Below are 15,333 nucleotides of genomic sequence, written 5' to 3'. Positions count from 1 at the left end.
AGCTGCTCTGTGGAGAGGCCAAAATGCCAAGTACCTGAGACCCTCAGTCCAGCAGTCCACAAAAAACCAGATCCTGTTATCAAGCACAGAGTGAACATGAGAGCACATCTTGCTCCGATTGAACCTTGAAAAGAATGCAGTCCTGGCTGATACTTTGCAGCCTTGTGAGATACTGAGCTGTAGAGCTTAGGTAAGCAGTGCCAGTTTCCTGCTCCGTAGGAACAGTAAGATAGTAAATGTATGGTTTTGCCTTAACTTTTCATTTTGAGACAGCTGTAGATTCACAGACAGTTTTAAAAAAGAAACACAGAAACCCCAATACCCAATACCCTTTGCTCAGTTTCCTCCGATGGTAACTATACGACCAGGAAATTGACCTGGATGCAGTTTACAGACCTTATTCAGACTTCACCAGCTTCACATACACTCTTGTGTGTGTATGTTTGTGTGTGTGTGTGTTTAGTTATGTGTGTAGATTTGTGCGACCACTACCACAGTCAAAATACAGAGCACTTTCATTACCCGATGGTTCATTCTACCCTTGGATAGCTACTGAGCGTAGAATCTAGGTTGGTGGGGTTTTTTCAGTATTTCAGAGATGTTGCTCCATTGACTTCTGGTTTGCATTTTTTCTGACAATAAATCGTAATCCTTATCTTTATTTCTCTGTACATAATATTTCTTGTTTCCTCTGGCTGCTTTTAAGATTTTCTCTTTATCACTGGTTGTAAGCAATGTAATTATGATGTGCTGCAGTACATGGGTTTTCTAAAATAGTGGATACGTAATTATATATATATATGTATATATATATGTATATACTTTATATACATATATATAAAGTTTGCCATTTTAACCATTTTTAAATGTACAGATCACTGGCACGAATTACATAATCTTGTGCAACCATCACCACTATTTCCAATAATACCCTTTCCCATTTGAAATAGAAAGTCTACCCATTAAGCAGTAACTCCCCATTTTCCCCTGCCCCCAGTTCCTAGTAACCACCATTTTACCTTCTGTCTCTATGCATTTGCCTACTCTAAGTACCCCATATGAGTGGATTCTTACAGTATTTGTCCATTGGTGACTGGCTTGTCTCCCTTAGGAGTTTTTTTCCCCTCTGTATAAAATCATGTCATCTGTGTGAATGGAGATGGTTTTATTTTTTTCCTTTCCACTTTGAACGCCTTGTAGTTCTTGCCTGATTGCTCTGTCTAGAAATCCCTGGGTTAAATAGATGTGGTGAGAGTGGACATCCTTGCCTTGTTCCAGATCTTAGGGAAAAAGCTTTTAGTCTTTCACCATTGAGTGTGATGTTAGCGGTGGGTACTTCAAATACTGCCTTTATCATATTGAGGAATTTCACTTCTATCCTAGTTCATTGAGTATTGTTGTTGTTGTTGTTGTTTTCGTGAAAAGGTGTTAGAGTTTGCCAAATGCTCTTTTTGCATCAATTGATATGATGTGTCTTTTACCTTAATTCCCTTAATGTGGTGTTCTACATTGATTGATTTTCATGTGTTGAACTACTCTTGCATTCCTGGGATAAATGCCACCTAGCCAGGGTGTATAATCCTTTTCAGATGCATCTGAATTTTGTTTTCTATTATTTTGTTGCAGTTTCTGCATTTATATTCATAAGGGATATTGATCTGTAGTTTTCTTGTAGTGTGTTTGTCTGGCTTTGGTGTCAGAGTGATGCTGGTTTCATAGAATGAGTTAGGAAGCATTCCCTTACTCTTCAATTTTTTCAGAGTCTGAGAAGGGTTGGTGTTAATTCTTTAAATGTTTGGTAGAATTCACTACTGAAGCATATGGCCCTGGGCTTTTCCTTGTTGAGAAGTTTTGATTCCTGATTCAGTCTCCTTACTTGGGTAGTCAGATTTTCTATTTTTTCTTGACTTAATTTGGGTGGTTTGCGTGTTTCTAGGAATTAGTCTATTTGATCTAGGTTATCCAATTTGTTGGCATACAGTTTCATAGTAGTCTCTTATAATCCTTTTTATTTCTGGAAAGTCTGTAGTAAAGTACCCTCTTTCATTTCTGATTTTAGAAGTTTGAGTCTCCTCTCTCTCTTTTTTTTTCTTAGTCTAGCTAAAGGTTTATCAATTTTGTTGATATTTTCAAAGAAGCAACTTTTGGTTACATGGAATCTCTGTATTGTTTTTCTGTTCTCTGTTTAGTTTACCTCCTCTGACCAACCGTCCTTTCTTCATTCATTCTTCCCTGCCTCTCGCCCTCCCTTCCTTTGTTCCTTCCTTCCTTCCTTCCCCAGCTTTGGGTTTGGTTTGCTCATCTTTGTGGAGTACAGTTCATTGGGATAACTTTCATCAAATTTGGAAGGATTTCTCTTTGTATTGATTGATTTTTACCCCTCATTATGGGTCACACTTTCCTACTTCTTTACATGCCCGTTAATATTTTATTGGATGCCAGACATTGTGAATTTTACCTTGTTGGGTGTTGGATATTTTTGTACTATTATAAATGTGCTTAAGCTTTGTTCTGGGAAGTTAAGTTACTTGGAAACAATTTGATCTTGTTTTTATTTTAAAGATTTTATTGGGGAAGGGGAACAGGACTTTATTGGGGAACAGTGTGTACTTCCAGGCTTTTTATCCAAGTTAAGTTGTTGTCCTTTCAATCTTAGTTGCGGAGGGTGCCGTTCAGCTTCAACTTGTCCTTTCAGTCTTAGTTGTGGAGGGCGCAGCTCAGCTCCAGGTCCAGTTGCCGTTGCTAGTTGCAGGGGGCACAGCCCACCATCCCTTGCGGGAGTCTAACTGGCAACCTTGTGGTTGAGAGGACGCGCTCCAAACAACTGAGCCATCCGGGAGCTCAGCAGCAGCTCAGCTCAAGGTGCCACGTTCAATCTTAGTTGCAGGGGGCGCTGCCCACCATCCCTTATGGGACTCGAGGAGTTGAACTGGCAACCTTGTGGTTGAGAGCCCACTGGCCCGTGTGGGAATCGAACCGGCAGCCTTCGTAGTTAGGAGCATGGAGCTCTAACCGCCTGAGCCACCGGGCCGGCCCAATTTGATCCTTTTGAGGCTTGCTTTTTAAGCTATTGTGAAAGCCAGAATCAAAGCAGCCTTTTAGTTTCACACTAATTTTGCTCCACTAACGAGGCAAAACCCTCCTCAGTATTCTACCTAGTGTCTTGCGAATTACGAAGTTTTCTCCCGTGGCTGGTGGGAACACAAACTATCTGGGTCCTGCGTGAGCTCTGAGTATTTTTCCCTCTAATCCTTTCAGGTGGGTCTTTCTCCAGCTTTAGGTAGTTTCTTTACATATATTCACTACCCAGTACTCAGCTGAAGTCTCATGGGACATCCTCTGCATATCTCCCGAACTTTCTGTTTGTGCAGCTCTTTACTCTCCAGTGCTCTTCTGTGAACTTGACTTACCTTGGCCTCCTTGGCCTCCCAACTCTCTCTTCTCAACTCAGAGAGCCTGCCGGGCTCTGCCTGGGTTCCACCACTCTGCACTGTGGCTTAGAAACTCTCCAGACATAGGCTAGGGCAATCGTAAGACTCATGGTGTTTGTTTCTCTTCTTTCTTACCCTGTGCTGCCTGAAGTTGAATACCTGAAAACTGTTGTTTTATATAGCCTGTCTATTTGCTGGTTTTTCAGGCAGGAGGATAAATTATTCAGTGCTGGCTGGCCACAAGTGGAAGTCCCCTCTGGTTTTTTCTGAGACTGGGGTTTGAGATCTCAGACGTCATGTTTTTCTGGGTAATTTAGAAACCCAACATGTGGCTCTGAGAGTAGAGGCTAAAATGGAATGGAAAACAAAAGTTCCTGGAGTAAAGGTGGAACAGGAAACGGAAAGCTAGATTGTTAAATGAGTCACTCATATGGATGCTTAACAGGCACAGTAGGTGGGGGTGGGACAGGCGTTACCTAGGAGGATGAGAACAGGCAGAGGGCCTGGAAGAATAAATTAACAGTGGCTTTGGACATCTGGGAAGTATTTTTCTGACATAGCAGAAGCCATGTCAGGAAATAGAGTACACCAGTGATTATATTTGAAGGACACTGTCATGCTGAGGAATTGGGATATTTTTTTGAAGGCAATTGAGAAAGTGAAGAAATGGTGAAGCCAGGAGTCAAAGAGTCATCTAGACTTCTGGAGTCTTTTAGCTGATGACAGGACATGGGGCAGAAAGGAAAACTGAAAGCTAGATTCCAAAATTCTTACTGAATATGAAGGCTGGGATGATAGCTTTCAGGTTGCAGAGACAGTTTCAGAGCCAGATGTCATGAGCCTTAAAGGGACAGAAATTGTTTACCCGTAAGTGGTGGACTTGGCAACAGGGAGAAAGGAGAAAGCTTTGCACATCCTCAGTCCTCCCTGTCTGTGGTCGTCAGAGTGTGAGAGAAGAAGCTGTCTTCTGGAGAGGGCTGCAGGAAAGCAGGAATCTCAGGAGAGAGCCCCCATTCAGTTAAAGCAAAGGCTGGAAGGGCAAGTTCAGTGAAGAAAACTGGAGTGTGGGTAGTTGGTTTCTCATAGAGCATAGTGGAAAGGGCTCTGAGAAGAGCAAACAGCTGGAACAACCAGGCATTCTATAGTAGGCCCCCTTATCTGCAGCTTTGCTTTGCACCGTTGCAGTTCACTGTAGTTTGAAAATATGAAATGGAAACTTCCAGAAAGAAACAATTGATAAATTTGAAATTGTGCGCCATTCTGAGGAGCGTGATGAAATCTCAAGCCCGTCCCACCTGGGATGTGGGTCGTCCCTTTGTCCAGCATGTCCATGCTGCAAGCATTCCCTACCTGTTAGTCATGTTAGTCACTTAGTAGCCGTTTCCGGTATGTATGAGGTTGATCATCAGAGAGAGAGAGGCCACATTCACACAACTTTTATTACAGTATATTGTTATAACTGTTCTATTTTATTGTTAGTTACTGTTGTTAATCTCTTGCCATGCCTAATTTATAAATTAAACTTTATTTTAGGTACGTATGTATAGGAAAAAACAGTCTATATAGAGTTCGGTACTATCTGCGGTTTCAGGCATCCACTGGGAGTCTTGGAACGTGTACCCCTGGGATAAGGGGGGACTGCCGTATCGCCATTCTTTCTTCAATGCCATTCTTCAGGTGCTCCATTACAATCAACTTTAGTTTCACTTGAACATATTTCTAACTCTTTGTTTTCTGTTTAAAATCCATACAGTCGGGTTAGGATGTCTCCAAGTAAATAATGTCTATAGCCCTTATGAAATATGCACTCTCTGTGGCAAAACACTCTCATTCTAAAATCATAAGTCATGACCCAAAGGGCCAAAGTGTTTTCTCTGACACTATCAAACGGCTCTGCATTCACCACTCCGTGCTGGGATAATCCCTGCTCTTCCACAATCCCTGCTTTCAGTTGGGTGAAGAAATGGAAATGCCCCCTGTGCTCCCGAGGTCTTCAGCCCTGCCCAGGCATCGTCCCGAAGAAGTGCTTTCTTTGCAGGTTACTTGTAGAAGTGCCACTCAGCCCTGTAGGAGGCACCGGGGGCAGATGGCGGTCAGCAAGTTTGGGAAGACAGCACCTCATCCCCTTTCAACACATACGGTATTCAACTTTGTATAGTGCAAACATTCAAATCTACAGAAAAGTATGTAGTAAAGAGTAAGTTTTCCTCTGTCCTCTGTCCCCCAGTTCACTTCTCACCTCCTCTCCCTAGAGGCAACCACAGCTATCAGTTTCTGGTATCATCTTCCAGAAATACCTGATGTATTTATCAATATGTATCTATATAGTCCTTGGAAAACACCTCACCGAGTGTAGCATGAGATGCCCACTGCTCTGCAGTTTGCTTTTTCACTTAACAGTGTATCCTGGAGATCTTCCCAAGTCAGTCCATATAGAGCTGCTCATTATTTTGGGGACTGTATGGCTGTACCATAGTTCATTTAATCCATTTCCTACCGCTAAACTTTTAGGTTACTCTCAAGTTTTTAATCTTGCAAGCACTGTTTCAGGACCTGTGTTATTTCAGTATTTTTCAATATTTTTGTACCTGTGTTATTTCAAACGTGTTTGTAGACTATATGTAGAGTAAATAAATACAGAATACATCCTTTGAAGCAGAACTTCTAGGTCAAAGACTGTGGCGCTGATTTTTGATTGGCCATAAGAAGGATCTGCTGCTGCTGTCAGGGCCACTGTCCCCATTTCTTTTTTTTTCCACTTACAGAATCCCCCTCTTCTTCTGTGTGTTTACGATAAAACGTCTTGTCTAGTCGCTCTGTATAAATCCTTTGCAGAGAGTGCTTTGTATCTGGTGTAATGCATCTAGTTCATCTTGCTTTTCTTTTCACATCCTACTTCTCATCATAATCTCATCTATGGAAACCCTCTGTCGACCTCCTGGCATCTTCCTTGTCCCTTTTCTCTTTTTCCTACACCTCTTTCTCCTTTTCCTCTCCCTCCTCCTCCCCCCCTCCTTATTTTCCTTTCCCTTCTCCTTTGTCTCCTCCTCCTCTCCCCTCTTTCTCCTCCTTTGTGCCATTGCCAGTTATCGGATGTGTCCCCTTGGCTAGGCTATAGTTCTGTTATTAACTAACTGATCTTGGTGTTCCTGTGTAGGTATTTGTAGATGTCATTAAAGTCCATAACCAGTTGACTTTAAGTGAGGGAGATCATTCCAGATAATCTGGGTGGGCCTGACTCAGTCAGGTGAAAGCCCTTAAGAGCAGAGCTGAGGCTTCCCTGATGAAGAAGAAATTCCTCCTGTGAACAGAAGATCCATCGTGCCCTTCCTCACAGACTGCCCTATGGATTTTGGACTTGCCTAGCCAGCCCCACAACTATGTAAGCCTATTTCTTGCAATAAATCCCTGTTACCTGTACCTTGGGGGAAAGATCATGAATACTTATAGAGAGCCATCATTGCCTCTGATAGGAAGGAAAACATTCTTAGGGTCCCAGGAAATAGTCCCCAGTGTCAGGAACCATGTGCTAGGTTGTCAAGTGAACTGCCTGATTATTATTGGTTAGTTGGTTGGTTGATGCCAGACTGCTGTTGATTGCATTAAAATAAAGGGTAAAAATGAGCATAAAAGTGAGAGTGGGCAAAGTATAAAATAATGTCTATGGCACCATAAATAAGTGATTGACTGACTAAATAGATAAATAAATGCAAGAGACAAATCTCCCAAGCAGAAGAATCCCAAATAATTTATTTAGCTGCTCTTCCCTCCAGGAGGTGGAGCATTACTCTCAATTTCTTTTCTTCTTTTTTATTTTTTTTTAAGCAAGGAGGAAGGAAGCTCATTTGATTTTTTTTTTTAGGAGTCAGTAGAGGCCAGGCGTGGGTCCTGGGGGCGAAGGTCAGCACAGGGTAAGGAGGCCCAGCCTGCCCTACAACAGCACTGGGACTCAGACCAGGTGGTGAGCCTGGCATGATTTGTTACTGGGCAGCAGGCTGAGCCGGCGTGGGAATGTGCGAGAGTGAATCCGTGCCCCCTCAGCCATCCCCACGTTGGGTGTGCACAGTGACTTCTTTCCAGAGAGGACAGTGTGAAAGGGCAGACAGAGAGTGACTCCGTAGTGGAGAAGCACGCACAGCTGAGTCAGGTGATGATGGTTAGCATCAGCACTGAAATGGCATGTTGATGATATGTATCGTAGTGGGATGCAACGAAAATGGTACTTTATCTGTATGCTCTTCCTCCCTAAAATCCATAACCCCAGTCTAACCATGAGAAAAACGTCAGACAAATCCCACTGAGTCCCCGTCTACAAATACCTGACCAGCACTCCTCAGACCTGTCAGTCATCAAAAACAAGGAAAGTCTGCGAAAGCGTCACAGCCAAGAAGAGCCCGAGGAGGCATGATAACTGCCTAGACTGTGGTGTCCTGGACGGGATCCTGGAACAGAAAAACGACAGAGGTAAGAACCAAGGAAGTCAGAGGCAAGTATGGGCTTTGGCTAATAATGGCGCACAGTGTCGGTCCATTAGCTGGAACGCCTGTGCCTTGCCAATGTAAGGTATTAATAGTGGGGGAACTGGTGTGGGGTGTGTGGCGACTCTATTATCTTCGTAGTTGTTCTGCAAATATAAAACTGCTCTAAAAAGAAAACTTATGTATGGAGACAATAAAAAGACCATTGGTTCCCAGAGTTTCAGGGGGAGAAGGAGGGGAAGGTTGAAGAGGTGGAGCACAGGATTTGTAAGGCAGTGAAACTATTCCGTGATACTGTAATGATGGGTACATGTCATTATACATTTGTCCACGCCCACAGAGTGTGCAACACAAACATTGACCCCCTAATGTAAACCATAAGCTATTAGATTATAACAGTGTATTAATAGTGGTTCATTAATTATAACACATGTGCCACTGGGAAACTGCATGTGGAGGGGAAAGTGGGTGGGATGGGTGCAGTATATAGACTTCTATCTAATGTCTGCCCAATTCCATAAGTCTCAAACTCTACTAAAAAATTAAGTGTACTGAAATAAATGAACAAAGGCCTCCGATAGACATATCTCCCAAGAAGACATGCAAATGGCCAACAGACATATGGAAAGGTGCTCAACATCACTAACCATCAGGGAAATGCAAATCAAAACCACGGTCAGATACCACCTCACACCCACCAGTATGGAGAGATATATATATATACATATATATATATATAATGTATAAATTATATATAATATATATTGTATATAAATATATGTTATGTATTTTTTAAAGGACAATAAGTGTTGGTGAGGATATGGGGAAATGGGAACCCTCATGCATTGCTGGTGGGAACGTAAAATTGAAACTGTGGAAAAGCAGTTTCATGATTCCACAAAAAGTTTTTAAAAATATGATATATTTTTTAATGATATATTTTTATATGATCTGGTAATTCCACTCCTAGGTGTAGATCCAAAAGAATTGAAAACAGGTATTCAACCTAAAACTTCTGCATAAATGTTCACAGCACTGTTCACAATAGCCAAAATGTGGAAACAACTGAAATATTCATGAATGGATGAACAGATAAACACATGTGGTCTATCCATACAATGGAATTTTACTCAACCCTAAAAAGGAATGAAATACTGATACACACTATAACATGGCTGAACCTTGAAAACAATATGCTATGTGAAAAAAAGACAAACATGAAAGGTCACATATTGTATAATTTCATTTTTATTAGATGTCCAGAATAGATAAGATAAATCTATAGAGACAGAAAGCAGATTAGTGGTTGCCAGATGCTAGGGGGAGGGGAGGAATGGGAAGTGACTGCTTAATGTATATGGGGTTTCCCATTGGAGTGATGAAAACATTAGGGAACTAGATAGAGGTGATGGTTACACAATATTGCGAATATACTTTGTGCTGACGAATTGTATGTTTTAAAATGGTTAATTTTATGTTATGTGAATTTTACCTCAGTTAGGAAAAGGAGTGTACAAAGTGTGTAGAGGAAGGAACCACTAGCTGCTTTAAGAGCTGTCCAGAAGATGGGAGGATGGGCAGGCTTAAAAAAATTTTCAGAGACGTGCTATTTGAATTGTTAGTGAGTTTATGAATCAGTGGTCAAACATTGTGTGCATATTAAATGCCATTGAGGAGATTTTATTTGCTCCCCAGAGAGCTCACGATTTAGGTGGGGGAGGCAGATACATGAGTAGGCAATGGCAGCGCCTTGTGACACGCACAATGATAAATGTATGCCCAAGGTATGATGAAACTAAGGAGAGGAGGACGAGTCACCATCATAGCCTGGGGGTGTTTGGAAAATATGCAGGAAGTGGCCAAGTGAAGGAGGAGAAAGGTCACGTTAATCAGAGGGACCAGCACAAGCAGAGGCATGGAACGGGGATAGAAGGGTGCGTGCGTGTGTGTGTGTGTGTGTGTGTGTTTGCGCGCGTGCACATGCGCGTGCACTCGTGCGCATGCATGCACGCTCGCACACGGAGTAATTACACGTGGTTCCATGTTGTAATAGCAAAAATTTTCAAAATAGGAAGTGGCAAGAAATGAGGTTTAAAGCAAGTGAAAGACAGTCAGCCTTGTATTTCAGAGAAATCCCGCTAGTTAACAGCGTGGAGGCTAGGATTGGAAGGGGGCACGACTGGACGCAGGCAGACTATAATTAGAGGCTGTTGCAGCGGTCCGGATGAAAAATTCCAAGGGTCTGAAGCAGGGAAGTGGTAATTGGGATAAAGAGGAAGGGTCGGAATCAAGGATTTGTCAGCGATATCGTTCATAGCAAATGAGGAGGGCAGCCACAGGTCTGACCGAGGCTGCTGCTCTCGACTAACGCAGAGAAGACGAGCTAGGAGAAGAGGACTGAAGCACAAGTCCTGGTGTGGCAAATAAGCCTTCTCTGGGTTTCTCGGCACCGTGTGAAAAGCCCTAGCCACCTGAGACCCAGGATGTACACAGTATAGACAAGCAATGTTTGATTTTACTTCCCCCAGACGCATTTCACTTTTCACATACCATGACAGTGATATCTCTAGCCATTTGTCTGGTTAACTACTGTGATCCAAGTGGATAACAAAACTTATCTTCCCAAGCAATCCGAATGGTTACAGCCAGGACTAAGTCCCCAGGTGAAAGTCCCAAGGTGCCAGGAAGACTGCAGCTATATCCGTAGGTATTAGGACTTCAAAAGGGATGAGTTCCCAGACCTTGGAGACTTCCCCGGGCTGTAAAAGCTGGAGATGCAGAGCTTATCTGGCCCCTGGAAAGGCGTGTTAACATTACAAAGGCAGTGTAAAGACCAGGATCCTTTTCATTCTGTTCGAGGAGCCCAGGACTTTCTCTCTCCTTTCTGAAGGCAGCAGGATGGCTGTCCTGCCCCCAGATAGAAATGCAGAAAATCCATTGTTCTCCATCCCTCGACCTGTGGCTGAAACCTGCCGCTCACATGGAAGATTTCCATAAGTTTTCATTTTGTCACCTGTGGGTCTGGGTGTGGGGGCCAACGTGGCAGAGCTACTCTGATCTTGATCTGGTTGAATTAATAAAAAACTTTTTTCCCTGATCCAGGGACCTTTTGTTTCTTTCTTTTTTTAATTTAGCTTATATTTTAATTCACTTGTGTTTAGTATTCACACATATAAAGTACATAACTGTGCAAGTGGGGTAATATCTCAGTCCCTTCACAGTTTTTGACAAAAGATTGGGGAACATTGACATTTAAGTGATGAAAGGAGGAAGAGATTTAAAAAAGAGAGAGAACAAACAGGAATGGTCAGAGAAGTACAGAATAACCAATAAACTGAATTAATTCAATGTGATAGAAACGTAGGAACAAGAACGTTTCGAGGGGGCGGCCATTATCAGCAGTGTCAAATACATAGAGAAGTCTTTTGGTGACTTTTGCCAAAAGAAACTTCAATGGAAACATTTTTCAGTAGATTGAGGCATGAATGGGTTTGAGGAAGTAGAGAGCAAAAATAGACTACTACTGGGAGAAGCTGAGAAGGTAAGGAGAGAAACTGGCACCTGATGAAGATCAGGTCAAGGGAGGGTTGTTTGTTTGTTTTGTTTTTTGTTGTTTGGTGGGTACAAAGTTAGATTTTTGTTTGTTTGTTTTGAACTGAGCATTGATTATTTTTCAGTTACAATTGACATTCAGTATTATTAGTTTTCAGGTGAACAGCACGCTGGTTACATTGTATGATTAATGAAGTGATCCCCCTAATAAATCTAGTACCTATTTCACCCGTAGTTACTACAATGTTACTGACTGTATTCCCTGTGCTGTACGTTACATCCCTGGAACTATTTTGTAATTACCAATTTGTACTTCTTCATAAGGGAGAGTTTTGTTTTTTTTTAATGGGAGAGACCCATGCATGTTTAACGCTGAGGAAAAGGCACTGCAGATTGAAATCAGAGAGAAAGGATAATTGATGGAGCAGGGTTCTGAAAGAGAATGAAATAGATGGCACTCAGGGCACAGGTGGATAGGTGGACCTTGAACAGGAAGACGGAATGGAGATAAGGATGGGTGTGAGTGTAATGTTCTTTGTAGAAGAGATTCAGCCGAGGTTGAAGACCATGGATTTATAGTGGCACTAATTTATGTGGTTTTGTGGATTTTCTGTAGCAGGTACAAATACCCAGGTGAAGGAGGGGAGAAGGGTGCTTCATAGTGCCAACCCAAGATGAGAGATTTGTGTGGCTGGTTTGGCAGACAGGAATGCAAAGGGCAGAGTGGTTTAGGTGATCGAGCATGGGGTTAAGAAAGGTTGAGAAGGGAAGGAAAAGAGGCCAGGAGGGGTGACAGACTGGGAGAAAATGGAGGGCTCAAAGGACTAAAGGGGTCTGTATAAGGTTAAACAAAATGCATGTCAAGTGGGTGAGGGCCTGAGGAAGCAGGTAGGAGAGAAGCTTGTGGTCAAAATGGAATAGTGGAGGGATAAATGCTAGAGGTGAGCAGTTCTGAGCCACAATAAAGTTCAAGTTTTTTTGGGGTGGGGGATGTGGGTGGCTGAAGGGGGACGGACAAGGTAATTATGAGTTAAGAGACTGAGAGGTTGTTGGCTGTAATCTCCATGGACAATGAGGTCCCCTAGTATGAGTGCCAGGAACTAGGTTTGAGATCATGGACTTGTTCCAGTATCTTAAGGAGGAGTGTGAAGGATATGTAAGAATTTTCTAGGCAGACTGGGGTGGGGTGGATGGCCATTCTAGATAGAAAAGATTGGGAAAAGGCATGGTTGGTCTGTGAAACAGCCATGGGGAGTTTTAAACAGAGTATTGCCTTAATTCTGATTTGTAGTTTAGATGTTCTAAGGTGACGTGGAAAATTAGAGGGAGGTAGGGCTAGAAAGCACTTGGAGGGCTGTTGCAATCAGCCACGCCAGTCCCAGGGGAGTGGCACTGACGACGCAGGCGGAAAATGAATTCCAGAGCTGTTTGGATGTCACACGTGTTCTTGCTGCCCCTATACCCTTTCACCTGTTTGCAGCCTGGTAGGTTCATCCTTTCAGTGCATGCTTTGATGGCCCAGCTCTTCACCCCAGAAGTGGCTGGGAGGACTTTTGAAAATAAGATCGTCATCACAGTATCTCCACGTTGCCTACCCACTGCGTGGGGCAGGGGATGCAATGACCAAAGGCTTTTGGTCTTGGATGATTTTTCTTACTTGCTTTTGTTTCCCTCGCCCAAATCCTCCACTTTATTGGAGGCAAGAATTTGATATCTGGAACGATACGGGATCAGTGTTTCATTCTTTTTCAATGCCTTCTTGACTGGAGGTACACGTGGCAAATTGAAAGAGCTCATATGGTATGTGAAAGTTGAACTCAGTGTGTGAAACTGACAGGCACCAGTTAGCACTCTCCCTCCTTGTTCAGGTTACTCTGCCATTTGTGGTAGGCAATTCTAACATGGCCCCTAAGATTCTTGCCATCCCCCTGCCCCCCAATGGACATACATCTCCCAGCTGTTTGGTCAAAATCTAATCTAGGCGCTGCTGTGAAAGGATGGTGCAGATGTAATTAAGGCCCCAAATCAACTAACTTTAGGAAATAGAGATTATCCTAGGTAAGCTGACCTAATGAGTTGAGCTCTCAAAAGGGAATGGTTTCTTCCTTCACGAAAGGACAAATATGTATGAGTCCACTGATAGGAGGTTTCTAAAGTAGTCATATTTATAGAAACAGAAAGTAGAATGGTGGTTAGCAGTGGTTGGGGGTGGGGAGATGTGTTATGAACACAGAGTTTCACTTTTGCAAGATGAGAAAGTTCTGGAGAGTTGTTGCACAACACTGTGCATATACTTAACACTGCTGAATTATGCGCTTAAAAATGGTTAACATGGTGACTTTCATGTGTGTTTCTTTTATCAAAAATTTTTAAAGAATGGGAGGGACATAGCTCTTTCTGGTGAGATTCGAAGTATGAGAGGAATTTGACATGAAGAAGACTCTCCAATGCTGACTTTGAAGATGGAGGGGCCCATGAGGCAAGGATAGAGCTGACTGCCATGAAGGATAGTGGGAATCTCAGTCCAAGACCTCCAGGAACTAATTCCTACCACAAGCGCATGAGTTTGGAAGAGGCCCTAAGCCTCAGAGCCTGTAGCCTAAATGACACCTTCATTCTAGCCCGTGAGACCTGGAACAGACGCCCTGTTAACCTGCGCCCGGATTCCTGATCCATGGAAACTGAGAAAATAAGTGTAATGTGTGTGTGGGTATGTGTGTGTGTGTGTGTGTGTGTGTGTTAATTTTTACTTATACACTGTATCTAGAAGCAGATACGTAAATTCTTATACAATTTCCAGAAAGGTGCAAGAAATTACTCTCATTTGTTTATAAACCAAACCACATATTACAACCAATGGACTTGGGATGATTCATTCTGTGGGGTTCTAAGTACAAATGGTACATACCTGACTTGAAACATACAGAAAAGTATAAACTACAGCACTCTGGATTGGAAGTATTAATTTCATGACACTTCAAAATGGCTATAAAATTTCCTTAACCCAACATGTATACTTACAAAATTCTATAAGAATTTTTCATCATCTCTAGATGTAGTTTGTAACACTTTTCAGAAATAGCAACTGCACATTTTGCCATGTCATGATTGATTAATAAAAAGGATGTTTACAAAAAACTTTCTTTACAGAATTAAAAAAATATTAAGGGGCCGGCCCGGTGGCGCAGGCGGTTAGAGCTCCGTGCTCCTAACTCCGAAGGCTGCGGGTTCGATTCCCACATGGGCCAGTAGGCTCTCAACAAAAAACAAAAAAAAATAAATAAAATCAAAAAACAAGGAGAGACTAAAATAATAGACAAAAACAAAATGAAGGTGGGTGGGGATAAAAAAAATATTAAAAGCAACTAAATTTGTGATTGCTAATGTACCACTTTATTTTAGAAATTTTAAAGTTATGTATGGGACTGGCAGTTGTTCCTTATTAGACTATTTAACAAAATTGTCAATTTTGTTAGTATGATTTGATTTTCAAATTAAGAATTCACATTTGATGGTGACCCATTAAGACTTAATATACTGGGAGTGCCAGAAAAATGTATACAAGTGGACACTTTGGTCAACATTTCACAAGCAGTAGTTTGCTGTAATCAGAAGTGTCTTGGAGTGGCAGGTTAACTCAATTGGTTTAGAGCGTGGTGCCAATAACACCAAGGTTGCCAGTTCGATCCCCATATGGGCCACTGTGAGCTGCGCCCTCCTTAAAAAACACACACACACAAAAAACAGTGTCTGGACGCTGACGGTAACCACTTTGAGCACCTCTTGTAATTGCAGAAGTCAAACGTGACTTGTATTCATTTTTTGTTATTGGTACATGCTGAATATTACAATTTTAACAGATTTTCCTCTCT

General features: G+C 42.3%; 2 protein-coding genes across 6 annotated transcripts in view; both read left to right on the top strand.

Annotated features, from left to right (window-relative positions):
• The window catches only part of TAF1 (TATA-box binding protein associated factor 1), an 89,897-nt gene that overhangs the window by 70,852 nt on the left and 3,712 nt on the right, over positions 1 to 15,333 (top strand). For 2 of the 5 annotated variants that reach the window (XM_081041698.1, XM_081041700.1), the window contains exons 38-39: positions 4,965 to 5,108; positions 5,470 to 5,774. The exons of 1 other annotated variant lie outside the window; for it this stretch is intronic. In XM_081041698.1, the coding sequence (XP_080897824.1) occupies positions 4,965 to 5,108; positions 5,470 to 5,632 (307 nt within the window). In that variant the 3' untranslated portion in view covers positions 5,633 to 5,774. Of the gene's footprint in view, positions 1 to 4,964; positions 5,109 to 5,469; positions 5,775 to 15,333 lie in introns of those variants that run through there. 2 more of the 5 variants (XM_081041701.1, XM_081041703.1) reach the window with 2 other exon arrangements.
• OGT (O-linked N-acetylglucosamine (GlcNAc) transferase) overlaps positions 7,696 to 15,333 on the top strand; it is a 54,739-nt gene continuing 47,101 nt past the window's right edge. The window contains exon 1 of the mRNA XM_081041710.1: positions 7,696 to 7,895. The gene's annotated coding sequence lies outside the window, so the exon portion shown is untranslated. The remainder of the gene's footprint in view (positions 7,896 to 15,333) is intronic.

Source organism: Rhinolophus hipposideros, assembly GCF_964194185.1.
Source record: "Rhinolophus hipposideros genome assembly, chromosome: X".
NCBI classification, from domain to species: domain Eukaryota; kingdom Metazoa; phylum Chordata; class Mammalia; order Chiroptera; family Rhinolophidae; genus Rhinolophus; species Rhinolophus hipposideros.
This window is presented reverse-complemented; position numbering and strand designations above follow the sequence as displayed.